The following is a 17,112-nucleotide window of genomic DNA, read 5'->3' on the forward strand; positions in this document are numbered from 1 at the left end:
AAGTAATAGCTTCACAAAAAAATAAAAAAGGGAAAAAGCCTGTAATTCCTAAATGTTTTATATAGATGTATGCAAGGTCTTTAGATCTAACATGATAAAAATACAGATTTTTCCCATTTGAGGTTCTTACTGATGAGCAGCAAATTACTCCAGTCCCTTAAAGATGATGGCAGCATACCTCTCAACTGTCCAGATTTTCGCAGAATGTCCAGATATTGCTCATGTTTTTGGTTTTCTGGCAAATCACTGGGATGATTTGAGGATTGAAGTCACTAAATAATGACATATGTTTGAGTTTCTGACTTCAAATCCTTCAGAAAATGTATGTTAAAACAAATTCTGTTACTCTAGCAACTTTCTGAGTTTATAAGAGTAATATTTAAAATATGTCTCTATTTTGGGGCCTTTGTCCCCCCATTTTGTTGGGCTTTGTCCAGATCTCTTGCACTAACAGGTTGAGAGGTATGAGTAAACGCTTAACTTATATTTCCCAGTCTATTAGCACACCAATCCTTTCCAAGGGACCATTCACCATGGAGACACTATGTCTACATTGTGGATTTCTCATGTTCTAATCAATCATATAAAACAAGGGCACACTACTATAGTTATTTGAAATTACAAATTATTTATTTATTTGTTACACAGAATCAGTTACACTGACTGGTTGTTTGTAGTTGTTGCTATTGTCAACTTTAAGGGTTGACATTTTGAATAATAAAGACTTTGAAGGCCAATTTTGGCTGAGGGAGTATGTGCTAAGAAAGAATTTTATATATATATATATATATATATATATATATATATATATATATATATATATATGTATATATATATATACAGAGAGAGAGAGAGCCTCTATTTTTTGATTGGGAGTGTTCATATAATAGCAACTATTTTAATTTTGCACTAATCTAGACCTTTTTGTCCTTGTCATTTAATTATGTCTTCATATTTTGTACACTACATAAAATCATATAATGCCATTATCTATATGTGCTCACATATTACTATTCATTGCACACCATTTGTGCATATTTTTATGTAATAATAATGCGTCTTTGATCTTATGTGTCCTTTAGTAGTTCTGTTTCTTGTATCTTTCTTGTAACCACAGACATCATGAATGTAAATCCATTGTGGATCAGTTTTATTAGCCAGGCAATAAAATAAATAAATACATCCCTGCAGTAAGGATTTTTAAAAGAGTTTGGCATACAGTCTATAAAGCAAAAGGGCCGGCATAGCCTTAATGGAGTACTATTCCAGGAAAGAGCTGAAATCAATTTTTACAGCATCTAAAGTAAGAGTTCCTTTACAAGGGCTCATTGGATCTGGAAAAGCACTTATAGAGAAACCAGGCAATGAGTCATATGTAGGCTGGTAGTCTTCCTCAGCACTGTCTATTGCAGGCAACAAGTTTGAAGGTAGATAATCAACTGTTATATTCATGGATTCCATGGCAATTCCTATATTCATAGCAGTTTGATCTGGAGCCATTTCCTCTGACATTATAGATTTATAAGTATACGGCATCTGGTGTTTATATGAAATAATTTGTTCTGCCATTGCACTGTTTGTAGAATCTAGCTGATTTTCTGCCCTGGCTGCTTTCTGCCAATATATTACTTCACCTTCTTGAAAGTCTGTCTTGTCACTGTTTGGTTCATGATCAAAAACGATTGTCTCTTCTGTATCATTGCAAGCAAAAAAGCCTTCATCAGCGCTTATTTCTTCTACTTCCATAGTCTCAGGTTCGTCATTACTAGACAGGGAATCACTTGGAAATGCACTATATATCAACCTCATTTCATGCTGTCAAAAGAAAAAAAATGTACTTTAGAAGTACTACTTAATGTCTCCAACTGCCTTTATTCTTTTTTCCTTTTAAAACAAGAAGCAATAGCACCCTTTTAAAACAAGAAGCAATATCAGGTGCTAGACAAGTCATGAAAGAATCATTTGTTACTTAACACTACTGTAATATAATTAGCAAAAGAAAAAATAAACATACCCATTTGTTTTACTTTACTTTGCTGTAAAGGCAAACCATTTTTAAATTTTTAAACACCTTTATTGAATTATCACTTGTGACATAGGCAAATGAACATTTATATAAAAGTAATTAAACCATATTAACAAGTTCACATTCAAACATTATACATCACCTATTCTATTATAGATCCTTTAATCTAGGCAACATTATATAAATTATTCAGTTCCTGCCTTCTCTTAAACCTCATTCCTTCTCCAAAACGTTTTTTTTTTCTGCACGTATTGTTCCCACAATTTCCATTTTCATATATATTTTTATATGTAATTTACTCATTTCCTTTTCTAAAGATCCCACTTCCTATTATTTTATCTCTACTTAGATTTTAGATTTTGTTTCCATTTTCTAGTAATTGATTTTTTGGCAGCCACCAGAACGAAACGTAAGAAGGCCTTACTATGTCTAGACAACTCAGATCCTGTATCCCAGCTCAAAAAATAATTTCCTTAGTTACACTCATTTGTTGTCCCAGTGTTCCTGAAAGAGTACTCTGTAGGGAGTTTTTAAAGTCTGCCAACTCATTACACTCCCAAAACTTTTGTTTTCAGTTATATCTTTCTTCCATATCACACCTCCACACTTGCTATCTATCTGAGGAAAAATCTTTGGAGTCTGCTTGAGGTATAGAAGTATCTATTCAAACACTTCCAGGCAAAAATCCTAAAGCTTCTAGACTTTGCTGCATATCTAACATATGTCCTTCCATTGTTTCTTTGTGAATTGCATATCTAATCTCTCTCTTCCCAATATTTTCTGACCTCTTCTGATCGATTCCTACAGTTATCATACAATATTTTATATGTCTTACTCATTATCCCTTTTTAACCTGCAGCTTCTGTTCTCGATTCAATTAAAAATTCAACTAGTGCATGTCTTTCATTTAGGATTCCTCTAGTCCTTTCTCTTTGTTTATACTAGATATCAATCCCTGATAGGGAAGGCAATACAAATGTCTTCTTGGCCTCTTCTCATTCTATTACCTTTCCATCTCTAATTATTTGTTCCCAGTACCTTGGTTAATTTGCCACGTTCCTGTAGTAAATTCCAGTCCCTTCTTGTTTATTCTCTGTACCCATAATTGCAGTCATCACTATCAGCAGGATCTCCTTCCTCCATTCCCATGTAGGCTTAGTTCTTAGTATACTTTCTGCTACTTTATTAATATAATATTCTGTATGACTGTTGTTTTTCTACTTAAGGATCTGCTTCCAAAATCCTGTTCTTTCCTTATTTCTTGAACTACTCCCCCACTTCATCATCATCCCTTTCTACCTTGAGTTGTAGCTTTCTGCTTGTGTTATGTATAATAACTGTGTAGATCTAAAATACCCTGCAAATCAGGTAATCCTAAACTTCCTTGTTCTCATTCTGATGGGAGGATCAACTTTATCCCACTTGACTCTTGCCCTCTACCCCTCCCATACAAAATCCTTCAACTCTTTATTAATTACTGTCCAGAACTTCTCTGCTTGATAAAAATATGCCCGACCTGTGCATAAACCTAAAAGGACTAAACTATTTTTAATATTGTATTTTGCTATCCATAGCCATAGGTAAGAACTTGTAGTTTATGAGCTTTTGTATTAACTTTTGTTCAGTCTTTTCTCATATATCCTTTGCTGCCACAACCAAATCCTTTTCAATCCATACTCCCAAATACTTCATTTTATCATGTCCCCATGGGCATTGCTGGACCAGTTCATGCCAGCTATAACCTTTGTTTTATCTTCATTAATTTTATATCCCAAAAAACAACAGAACTGTCTCAGAATATTCAAAAACAGAGAGATGTCCTTTTCTGGTTCCATCAGTTACAAAATAATGTCATCTGCAAATAAAGCCAACTTTTCTTGAACACCATACCACTTATATCCTTGAATTTCTGAGTCTCTTATTTTAATTGCCAGTGGTTCTAATTATAAAGAAAATAATGAAGGGGAAAGAGGACACCCCTGCTTGGTTTCTCTGTTCAGACACAACTTTTTAGAGAATAACCCTCCTACTTTGATTTTTTTCTTCCAGTCCCTCATATATACTTCTAATTAACCTTGTTATTGCAATTGCTTCCATTGCCCTATTCATAAAATCCTATCTTACTTTGTTGAATGTTTTTTTCAGCATCAAGATCCACTGATAACAGCAGTATTTGCTTACATTCTGCTTCCCTCTGGATCATCATTGTTCTATTATTGTAGTCAAATGTTTCTTCCTGTTCACAGAACCACATTGATCCATATCTATCAATTTTGGCATCACCTGTGTCATTCGTTTAGCCATTATAGACATAAACACTTTATAATCATGGTTTAAAATTGAAATGGGCCTATGTGAAGCTGTATCAGATGGGTCTTTACTGGCTTTGGGTATTACAGCCACCACATCTTTTTTTTTCAGGATGTTGGTGCATCCCCTCCTTTTAAAATACTGTTAAACAAAACCTTCCATATCTTTATCACTTTCTTCCCTCCTAACCTCCAAACTTCCATGAGAATGCCATCTATTCCTGGAGAATTTCCTATAGACTGGTTATACATCACCATTTTTATCTCATTTCCTCATATCTTAACTGTTATTTCTTGAGCCTCATCTACCTATAACCTGGGCACATTTAAGTCTTCTGTAAATATTTCGCTTTTTATTTTTTTCTTTGATTCCCCCACTTCTATGCTTTATACAAATGTTCATAAAATTTCCAAAATAGATCTCTAACACTTCCACAGGATCTCTGGTTATGTTATTTTTCTTGTTAAAGGCTCCCTAAGTTTGGCAACTACTCTTTCTACTTTTTATTGCCCAAGTAATTGCCCCAAAAGTTTATGTAGTAATATGTGTGAAGTATAATGTTGGTAAACATGAACTTGTTAATACATTTTGATTACTTTTATATAAATGTATTTCCCTTTAGCACTCAGTAATTGTGCCTCTTCTTGTTATGTGAGAGTCCCACATTTTGTAATACTTTAACCTCTGTCAACTACTCCAAATAATTCTTATTACTTCTTAACCAGATTTTTTCTTTTATTTCTATCCTGTTTTTAAACTCCACTTTCATTTTATCCTATTCACTAGCTATAACGTCTGCTGTACTTTCTATCTTCACTAATAACTCCTGGATAATTTCCACTACCCATTACTTACATTTTTCTCTCTTTAACAGGTAGATGGGTAAGTGCAAGTCTCATCTTTACCTCATTACCCTGCACTTTTGTCTTAGTAATTATTGGCGCATGATCTAAAATAATTATTGGATGTGTATCAAAGTTCTTAATTAACTTATAAATATAATTTCTATCAAGTCTAACCAGTTATTGCACCTTGGGTAATAATATATAAATTCTCTTTGAGTTTTTGCTACTGACTATCTTTCATATGAAATATTTTCAAAATGTCTTCAGAATTCTACCATCTTTTGCTATATTTACCCTTCTAGCCCCCCACTAGACACATCCTAATTGTTGCAAATCAAATTCCAGTTGTATCACCTGTAAGAATTATTCCCTGCTGAAATCCAATTATTTCTCCCAATTTTCCAAATAGCAGTTTTAGGCGGAATATAAATATATGCCAGTGTAATCCTCAACCCTTGCCAGTAGCCCCTTACTACTACAAATCTGTCACTATATTTTTTTTCTTCTAGCACTACTCAAGTTCCTCCAGAAATTAATATAGGTACTCTTCTTTTCCTTTGTCCTTGATATTCTGCAGAATATCCATTGTGAAGTCCTTTCTCTATCAAATTCACATGCTCATTTCTTTGCAAATGTGTCTCCTGTAACATTTCTTTTGCACTCTGCATTTCTTAATGAAATTAAGTATTCTTTCCTTTTTGTCTATACCTGTGAGACAATTCATATTCCAGGATAATATGGAAAGTGTTACCAGTTTGGTAAGATGTTATTTCCACCAATCATATATGGTGTTTTTTTAAGAGAAACCCATGAGCAGTGCAGTGCTTAGCCCACTCCATTTACCTTCGCTATGCTTGGGCTCACTCCACTCCCCTACCCCCATTCCCACCCCCCACTTACATTTATACACTCTATCCAACACCCTCTCCCCTCTACCCAATCACCCATTCCTTCCAATTAACAACTCCTCTCTCGTGTTTCCTCTCCCACCTTACTGTCCTCCTGTCTTGTCTCATTACCTACCGCTTCCCCTTCCTTTACCCCACCCCGCTATCAACACTTCCACATAGACCCACCTCTCTTCTCAATACCTCTGTCTTCCACCCCTGCACTCCTCTTTCTGTTTTGTTATTCACCCTGTACTCATCTCACAATATTTTGCCTCTTTATCTTTCCACCACCTATCTCTTATTCCTCTCACTGACAACCTCTTACAATACATCTCTTAACTATCAATCACCTTCACCCACTCTACCCTTCTATAATAATTCCCACACTATCTCTCACCCTCAACTAATCTCTTTTCTCTTTTCTATCTCACCCACTGACTTCTTAATTCACCCCTATCCACCACTCTGAAATCTAGATATCCTACTACTAAGAATCTCTTCACATATTTTCTTACTTTCTTTGACACACTTCTCTTAGACAGTGACATTCATCCCAACCCTGGACCACCTGCCACTACCTCTCACAAAATCAAACCTCCTACCTCTCCTCCCCGGCTACCTCCCCATATCCTCACCCCCCCCTCCCAAATCTTTAAATATCTTCTCTATAAATATCCAAAGCATTGTAAATAAAATAACTGAACTTCACCATGGATTACTAACACTTCTCCCTCATATCTTAGCTCTGTCAGAAACCTGGCTAAAACCTCATATTTCTAATGCAGAAATTCTACCTCCAGGCTACAACATCTTTCGCTCTGACAGGATCAATAAGAGGGGTGGCAGGGTCGTTATCCTCTACTCCGAACACCTTAATCTCTCTCCACTCTTGATTACTGTCCTTGGCTTTGCTCCAGCAGAAATTCTTATCGCAAACTGTCACCTTAACTCTCACAAAAATTTGCCATAACCTCTATTTATATACCTCCTCTGGATAATATTCCTATACTAGAGAACTTTTTCTCCTGACTCACTCTCAGTGTTCCATATGAAACTATTATATTTGAGGATGTTAACTCAGACTGGTCTATACTTACTACCTCATCTCCTAGTCACAGCTTCAATCTTTATGGCTTTCACCAACTCATTTCCACCCCTACCTGAACTAACAAAAGCTCCACTTCTGGACCTATCTTGACTGGATCCTTACTCAGATCCAGACCATTATCATAACCCTGGCATACTATCCAACTCTTTATGTGACCACTCCCCTCATAGATTTACCCAACATCCACCCAAAGACCACTGAGATTGTCTCAGTCTTACTCACTTTGATCCAGACACATTTAACTCCAAACTACCTAGCATTAAATGGTGAAGCTGTAACATCCTTCAGTAAGATTTTTCTTGATATACTCAACTCTATGTCACCAACTAGAAAAATCAATAAAATGTAACATTGCCCCCTGGCTTACAAAACAGACCTGCTCCACTATGCAGAAAAGAGATTGTGCCTGGAAAGCCGCGGTTAAAAACAAATCCCCTCTCCTACTACAAAGATACAAAGAGCTCAGAAATATTTCTAAAAAACTAGTCAGCAAAGATAAGAAATATTTTTTCTGCTCTAGTCAATCTAACCCACACAAAAATCCAAAGAAATTCTGGCCTACCATCAATAATCTGGTCTACCCTGGTAACCCTTGTACTCCCAACCCCTTCCCAAACAATACAGCTACTGAAACTGCTACTCTTCTTAATAACTATTTCATTGAAACTATCCAAAAACTTACAGAAACCAGTATTACTGCCTCATCTCTTCCACCACTCCACAACAAAAGCCCTCTCAATACTTTTTCTCTCCAACCCGTTCCTGCTACCATCATTAAAGCTCTCCTAAATAAACTCAAGCCTTGATCCCTTTCCACTGATCAACTTCTACCTTATTTCCTTAATGTTGCTGCAGTCTATTGTCTACCATGTCTCTATACTTATCAGTTGTTCCATTTCTGAAGTCCTTGTCCCAGATATATGAAAATCATTTTACACAATCCCACTTCATAAAGGTGGAAACTCAACCAAACCTTCTAACTACAGACTCATTGCCATTCTGTCCCCCTATCTAAAATCTTGGAAAAGTGTGTCCATACTCAGTTACTCAATCACATTCTTGACAATAACCTTCTAATTCCCATCACAGTACATCCACTGCACTACTCTCTTTCACCCAAACTGAGGCCCGTGATAATAACTTACTTGTCTCCTGTCTATTCCTCAATCTCTCTAAGACCTTCGACACAGTCTCTCATTCCAAACTTCTGTCTAAACTTTCTGACCTCCATCTCTCTCCCTCCTCTTTAAACTGGTTTTCTAGCTACCTATCCTTCAGACAACAATCCATTTGCTGGAAAACTGTCTACTCACCCTTCTTCCCTGTCAACAACGGCATACTCCAAAGATCTAACTTGGGCCCCCTCCTGTTTAATATCTTCACCAATAAACTTCACTCTGTTAGTAACCTCACAACACTTCTACAATATGCCAATGACCCCACTCTTATTACTACTGTCCATAGCATTTTTGAAGTCTTATCTGTCACTCAATGCACCTTCTCCTCAGTTAAAACCTGGCTTTCTGATAATCAACTAGTAATTAATCCCCAAAAATCTAAACTCCTTCTATTCTTCCCTAAAACACTAGCACATCACAAACCCTTCTTCCCCATCACTTCCCTTAACAACACTGTTATTAAACCTGAACCCCATACCAAACTATTTCAGGTTATCATTGATAATGAGCTACAATTCAATATACATATTCAACAATGTATAAAAAAACACCAAAAACTTGGTTTTCTCTATTGCAACCAAAAATTTCTTATACCCTCCTCCAAACCCTCCCAAGCTCAATCACTCCTTTTACCCTGTCTTTTATATGCTGCCCCTGCCCTTACTAATGTTCAAGCATCACTTCTCTCCAAACTTGAACAAACATATAACAAAATAGCCAGATTTACCTCCAATCTCCCTTACAAATCCCATCACTGCCTCGCCCTTAGGACACTCCAATGGCCCGAATTCTCTAAACAACTACTTCTTCCCCAAATTCATATCAAACACTCTATCTTGAATAATCCCTCTTCCTGTCCCTCCATCTCTAATCTAGTATCTTACTATCACCCCCACTGTCCCCTCTGTATAAGCAACAGATACCTCCTTGACTTATATAAACCCAATAAAACTACTGGAAAGTCCCTTTATAAGTACTCAGTAGCTCATACTTGGAACTCACTTCCACTCAATGTAAGAAGCATCCCTCAAAAGTACCTGTTCAAACTAGGGTTGCCATCCCTCCGTTCTTTTTTTTGACTATCCAGAAATCAAATTGATTCTCCGGTAGTCCTGAAAACAATGTACAAACTCCGGTATTCTGTTTCAAAAAGGAAACAGACTATCGGAGTTTGTAAATTGGCTGATTTACTATGCTTTTTTACAGAAAAGCATTGTAAATCAGCCTAAAGCAGGCAGCAGAAATGGAAAAAGAGGGCATTTCCCATCATGTGATGTCATTGTCATGTCACACAATGGGCGGTGTGTGGGCGGGAGATGGGGTGGCAGGGTTACTTGTGACACGAGGAGTGTGGCTTTACTCCAGTTTTAGCCACAATGAAAGGTGGCAACCCTAGTTCAAACAAGAACTTAAACATTATCTACTAAAGAGCTGGTCTTGCCCATGTCAAACTCCCACTTGACGTCAATCTGTTTTTCTGCTTATTTTGCAATTTACTTTCATCATTGACCTTTCTCCTTCCATTTCTTTTCTCAATCAACTAACACTACAATTGTCTTCCTTTATCTTGAGCATTGTGTTAATACCCTTGTCTCTTTGTGCAATGTACTTCATTTGCTGTATTCCTTTGTAACAAATTCTGTCTGCATCAATGATATGGAACTGTATTGTTATGGCAAATTTTCTCTATGGACCTGTTTGTTTTATCTTTTTGTAAAATTGTTACCTTTTTGGAGCTATTCTCTTCTGTAAATTTATTTCTTTTTTTTCAGAGCTTTTTGTAAAGTTATAACTTTTGGAGCACTTCTCCTCAGGTCTCCACCATACCTCTCAATCTGGAAACATCAAAAATCTGGACAAAGGCCCATGAAAAATAGTTACAAATGTGTGCACGCTGATTAACATGAAATTTACATACATAATTGTGTAATCGCGCTCACTCCAATGGAATTGTAGGATACCAACTTTCAAACGCAAACTGAAGAACAGAATCAAAATATAGCCCCACACCATTAAAAACTGTAACAAATGTATGCAACACATTTCTCTGCACTCCAGCTTGGTAGCCTGTCATGACAGATGCAGTCTGATTATTTTATTTAATATATTTGTTCAGACGTTTATCAGTACAGTGTTGAAAATATGCATCTTTAAAGTCTCTTTCTATACTTAAATAGAATGTATGGAATATATATGTATTTCATTCTATGGCCCCTCATATTAGGTTATCATCTGCTGCTTCAACTTACTCCTAAAAATGCAGTAAAGAATAATAAAATTGTTCTTAAGCTACAGCAGTAAATGTCCCAGATTATGGTCAAGTGTACAACTTCCTAGCCAATCCCAGAAAATCTCACGTCAAAGTGTCAAGCACTACTACATTAAGTTTGGAAATCATTCAGGCAATTACTCTGTATTCTTTCTACCACAGAATTTCTTCAAATTTATTTTTAAGGCTGGGTGGTGGAAAAAGACCACATGACAGACGCAGGACTGCATAACTACAATAGTGTGTTAAATAATTAGTGCTGTATGGAGCCAGATGACACAGCATTTACATATTTTAATAAGTAAAAACAAAAAAATTGTCAGTGTATCTTTACATTCTGAGCTATTTTAATATATCAAAATCACTCCAAGTGCTTCTTATATTTTAAAGTTTTTCCACAATATGACTATCCTGAGCCTGAGGTGTGCTATAGTAATGTGATATTGTTTAACAGCTTTAAGTTCTGGTTCATAGAATCTATTTCAAATCCCTTTTATACAAGTCATGCTAGATAAAAATTGTTTTTTAACATCATTGTAAACAGAATAGCAGCAAGGTTTTAAACTATAAATGTCTAGATTTCACTATGGATGCCTTCATCGTATGACGACTAAGCATTGTATGACTACAAAGCCTGTAATCAACTTCAGTAATCAGTTTTAGAATGGTAGCATGTCTTCCACAGAAATGCTTGCTCAAAATTCATAATCAAAGCAAAGTGTTCCAAACTATTGGCATGCTAAACTCCCTTAGTTACTGTGGAAGGAACTAAAACTTCTAACAACTAATGCCAGTAAAGCCACATCAAGACTTCTACCTCTGTCTGCCAAATAACACCACAGAATCAAATGTCAAAGCTATCCATGGCAACACACTTTTCTTAGACCAGTATAAAACTACAGTGATCACAAACCTCCCAAACTAACCTCTATATATCCCACCCACTGAATAATACTGGCACTTTATTTCAGTGCTCTTCTGTGCTTATCCACAATAAACAAATGATTAAAAACTGTTCATCTCATCCTCATAATTGTTCTAGAACAGATGGCCCATCTGTACTTAAAATCTCTATGTATGCAACATCTATGTCCCCTACTTTTACAAAACATCATAAATCTGACTGTAGAAGCATTTCCATACCTGAACAAGACATTTCACCTCTTCTGTCTAATGTTTTAATTTATCCAGGCTAACAACCCTCTTTAAATTCCCAGAAAATGTTATGCCATCTCAGCTATCTTGAGCAAGGCAACTTTCTTTGCACTAGTCAACGCACTCTGTTTTACAGATAGCAGCTACAAGATGATTGCCAGATAGCAGGTCAAGATGATTGCCTCAGGAAGTCCAAAAACAGCCATTCTGCCAGTCTTGTCAACAATATCCAGTGCACTAAAAATTCTGCTGTATTTGGGACTCCATAACTATACCATTCTCAAGTTAAAAAAAAGGTCTAGTCATCCGTTCCATATGAGCACTTATTAATTCCAAGCTTACCCCCCAACATAAATGAACCTGTCAGATTCCTACAAGGCTATAGCTAAACAACTGCCTTCTATATTTTCTGGTCCTCTGCTCAGCAGTATACAAACATCTCTGAGGACCAGGCTGTTAAATTAAACCATCTTCACTAATGTCTACCTTCATAACCAGAGTGGAGAAAAATGCATAGGTGCAGCAATCCCTCCGTTCTGAATACTTTGCCAAAATTGCCAACAATTTGCATTGCCAGAAAATCAAAATTTTATGAGGAACAATCTGCAGATCAAAAAAATGAGGCAAAAATCTGGACATGATGAGTCTGCAAAAATCTATACAGTTGCAACTCCGAGGTATGTTTTCCTTTATTCTTTTTAACTTACCTGGAGCCAGAGGAGATCAAGTCACCAAAAAACATATATTTCCTCATCTTGGCCTGGGTCAGTGGGTCTGGGTCCTGTTGGGATTCCTGGGAGTGCATACGCTGGGTGGACCGGATAGATTCTGCTGCTTTGCTGCAGCCTGCACAGCACTGCCATTCCTACTGTACTTTTTAAACTTGTTTTGTTGCACTAATGAGCTTGGCTGGCCTAGCAGACATAAGAAAACTTAACTGACTAACTTCCGCTCATAGTGGCTAGTCACTATTAACACGTCAACCAAATTTAATTTTAATGACAGGCAGACCTGACACCAGTCTCACAACCAAAGATATAACATTAATGTGGGAGGAACTGGCAATTTGGCAGTCAACAGAAAATACAGCACTGCATGCTTAAAAAACAAATACTTGTTGTACAAACTAATAAAATGGAAAAACGAATAAAACAAAAAATGATCGCTGAAGAATGCCGTTACCAACACCAGTATGAAATCTTTAGTACACAACTCCATTAAAAAAAAAAAAAACAAATAAGTGGTTCTTTCATATAATCCAAATGAACTTCCTCAAATATATGAACGAAAGTGCTTAAGAGGTTTTTAATGGACTTGTGTAATAAAGATTTTGTATTGTTGTTGGTAATGGGCCGGCATTCTTCAGAAGGTCGTTTGTTTCCATTTCCGTACTGACTGACATACAGCTCAAGTCTGACAAATATTGCTAAAAACATCTTGTGATGAGTGCATCCCTGCAATGGGGAAATTACTGTATGAGAGACTACAATAAACCTCGGAGACCTCGCTATATGTATATGCTACACCTACACTCCATTTTCCCGGACACAACATGCACACTTCAAGAGCCTTTACTCCCTCTCCCCAATCGCTCATATATTGGGCAAAAGACAAAAGTTAACACACTGTCCGTGATAAAAACAGAAAACGCACTGGCAATAATTTTCTGTGCTGTAAGAACAGGGAGTACAACATCGGTCAGCTGATTTCTTATCAACCTGGGGACACTCAGTATTGCAAATCATTTCTATAAAAGCCTTACTGTGATAAGCATTTCATAAGGCATTCACACACTCACGATGCTGAGGTCATTACACACTCCTGTGCCCCTTGATGGCATAGCAAGATATGACATCAGCGTTAAAAAAATGAAACTTAAAAAAAATTTGGGATTTAAAAGGGCCATTTGGTAATTCGTGGCACCTTGTTATTTGACCCCCCAAAATGGGATATACCTAGGAATTCTGTACAGTTGAGAGGAATGGTCTCCACTGAAAATGGGCGCCTGACTCAGTTGGACTCATCTGATTAACAAATATCGATAGATAGATAGATAGATAGATAGATAGATAGATAGATAGATAGATAAATAAATAAATAAATGTCTAATTTCAGCTTTTGTGATGCATGCACCCATTAATGAAAAACTGAAATAAAAACACAATGTCAAGGCAAGGCTCCGGACACAAAATTTAGTGCTTTTGTTCTACTTTAATCAGAACAGAACTTAATCAGAAAATGTAAAATGTAGATCCACCACACAAATTAAAAAACAAAAAAACTACACATAAATCATGTGATCCATACAGCCAATGAAAGATAAAATTGATGAAGTCACAAACATGAAAAGTTTCTTTTTTGAAAGCTGCTACAATACACCCCCTGTTTGGCAGGCTAATCCTTTATACATTTTTTTTCCTTATCAACATTGGAACCTACGTCACATTTTACAAGACTTTTTGTTTTAATAAAAACCCTCAAAAAATAAATAAAACACCTCCAGAACCTTATACAAACACACATAACTATGTTGTTGTTGTTGTGTCTTTCGGCGTTTCCCGGTTAGGGGTCGCCACAGCGGAACTCCGGTCCGCTAATGATTGGCAGTAGATTTTTACATGCCGAATTGCAGCCCTGATGCACAACCTTCAACGAAGGTATGCCCATTCACGCATGTCTCCAAGCAGAAGATGCTCTAGCTGAGAATCAAACCGGACAGTGTCTTACTGTGAGGCGACAACGGTACCGCAGCACCACATAACTATGTATATGCTCAAATAATGAAGTTTAACCCTCCTAACAGGAATATTTGTACCAAATATACAGCTGATAACACAGATCCTAGTTAACCTGAAATTGAGATTATCCATAAAATGTATGCTACTGTCACACTAATTGGTGTCTGTTCTATTTTATCTTTATTTCTCCTCCCCTAGATGTGAAAACTAGTTGCATACTTTCAGAAATTATTAACTTTTAGCCTCGAAGAAACCAGTGTGCTGACTTTTATTGCCCTATTATCAGCTTGCTTCCATGGAAAAGTAAGAGAAAAAGAAAATTGTATTTCTCATTTGCAGTCTGAAAGAAAAGCTGAAACATTTAATTCTAAAGGAAAATTTTTCATTATATTCAGTGTTTGCATGGTTACTTGTTTCAATTTATTTTTTATTAGAATAAGACAAAAGTCTTAATCCAGACATTCACTATATAAAAGTAAGAGAAAACATATAATTTCTACATATATTATGATGTGTGTAATTTTACACACACACACACACACACACACACACACACACACACACACACACACACACACACACACACACACACACACACACACACACACACACCTCAACAACCCAAGATTGCAGCCATTTAAATGTAAAAAAGCGTTTGTCGCTTTTCTCATTATTTTTCACTGTGATGCTGACATTTCATAATACCAAAAAAGAAGAAAGAAAGAGAAGAGGAAGAGAGAAAAGGACAACTGTTTACTTTAGTGACGTTATCACGGACAAGAGCAATAAAAACACTTCACTATAAAATATATCATTTTTAGTATCAAAAGTTTCATAGAAATACTATCGTGAAAAAGAAATTATTTTACTTTTAGTTACCTATTTCCTTCCTCTTCCCCTCCCCTCAGAGTCCTTCCAAACATTAATGACATGACGTGAGTTCCTCAGGTTTAGCAAAATCAACAAAAGTCCTCTCTTTCCACTTATTCTTATACAGATGTATTTTACAAATGTGATTGATGCTTTGCAGTCTCACATTTATTCACCAACTTCCAAGTTGCTTGTCATCTTTCACTCATCTCCACCTCACAACTCCAGATTCTGGCTCAATTCCACTGTGCTCCCAATTTTTTATGGTCTTCTTCTGTGCTTTTCTGTGTCTCTCAAGCATTTTCTTTCAGAACAGTGGAAAAGGTTTCGCTGGCAAAGTCTCTCTGTGTGCTTTATTGTCAGAAGAATGAGAAGTAGAGTCTCCTTCTGCTCGACGGCTGATTTGTTTTTGTTGTTTTGCATTTCCTCCTTAGCCTGTTTTGCATCAGAAATTATTTTGATCCTCCAGTAAAAAAAATATTCTGAAGACAGCAGGATACAGTAGCTTGAATCTCACACCTGCCTCTCAACCTTCTTTGATTACTGGAATAAATTTGTCTTCTGCTTGGTGTACAATGAATAATCATTTTCCACAAACACTCTATTGTCTCCAACTTTTAATATTTTGCCCATTTGCCACAGTTTTGTCTGGATCAACTCTTTCTCAAGTAGGTTTGCACCTTTACTAATAAAGGTATTGGCTGCTTTTTCATGTCCATATTTGGTGCATACACATGGTGTGTCCTTTGAATTAACAGTCCCTGCTGTGGAATACCAGTCCAGTTGCTTATTTGTGCCTTCATATCTGGTACAGCAGAAAATGTCACACTCCCTGTGTGCTCTGTCTTCTAATTCTACCATTTTTTTGAAATATCTCTTCTTGAGCAGTCTCATACTCAGCCAGCCCTTTCATTTTGACCTCTGATTTTTGCAGTTTTATCAGCTCATTTGAATACCTTGTTAAAGCTTCTTCTATATTCTCCAGCCTTTTGTTATTTGAGTTGAAATGCTCCTTCAGTGTTTTATTTATTTCAATCAGCTATAAACACATTTGATATATTTTTTTCCTCTAGATTACTGGAAGCCATAACTTGCACCAAAGTTGGAGCTTGTACTGCTTTTTGTTGAACAGTTGCAGGATTCTTTCCAGTCAGTGTTTTCTCTTCACCTTTTCTAGTTGATTTTTTTTCATGTTCTCTTAGGTTCTTCTTTGTTGGCATCCAGGCAGTGAGTACTTACTAGCCAGTAACTGAATTTTACTCAAGATGACAATATCTCTGGCTGCAGTTTCTCAGTTTCTGTTTTCACACTGGGAGAGCTGTTGTAAAGCTTTTGATGAGTGTGCAACAGTCTTGGAAGTCCCAATTTTAAATTTCTTAAGAATTGCATTGTGTTATGAAGCTTACTTTAATTTAAGTATGTAACTTTGGTAACTATTATCCCTGACAGTACGTAGTTATTCCAACAAGTCATGACATTGCTGTTTTTTGAAGCTTGAGTAACAATTATATATGATAATCATTGGTTTCATTCTACACAGTATGGTCTATCTCAACTATAACTCAAACAAACTACATTATTTGTAAACTTTGTACAGCAATAACATTGTAAATCAAATGCTGAAGTCATTGAATGCTGTCTGAAATGTTCTAATCATGGTTTCACATTCTTTGTAACTTTTATGAGCTTTATAGAATCCAGTTAGTTTATAAAAAGGGGGAAA

The 17,112-nt window shown here is 36.3% G+C and overlaps 1 protein-coding gene across 1 annotated transcript in view; it reads right to left on the reverse strand.

The window, feature by feature from the left end:
• Window positions 1-856: 856 nt before the first annotated feature.
• Window positions 857-17,112, reverse strand: part of IL12RB2 (interleukin 12 receptor subunit beta 2) — a 581,203-nt gene continuing 564,947 nt past the window's right edge. The window contains exon 16 of the mRNA XM_044085599.1: window positions 857-1,815. Within this exon, the coding sequence (XP_043941534.1) occupies window positions 1,261-1,815 (555 nt within the window). The 3' untranslated portion in view covers window positions 857-1,260. The remainder of the gene's footprint in view (window positions 1,816-17,112) is intronic.

Source organism: Protopterus annectens, chromosome 10.part0, assembly GCF_019279795.1.
Source record: "Protopterus annectens isolate FY-2018-M chromosome 10.part0, PAN1.0, whole genome shotgun sequence".
In the NCBI taxonomy this organism is placed as follows: Eukaryota; Metazoa; Chordata; order Ceratodontiformes; family Protopteridae; genus Protopterus; species Protopterus annectens.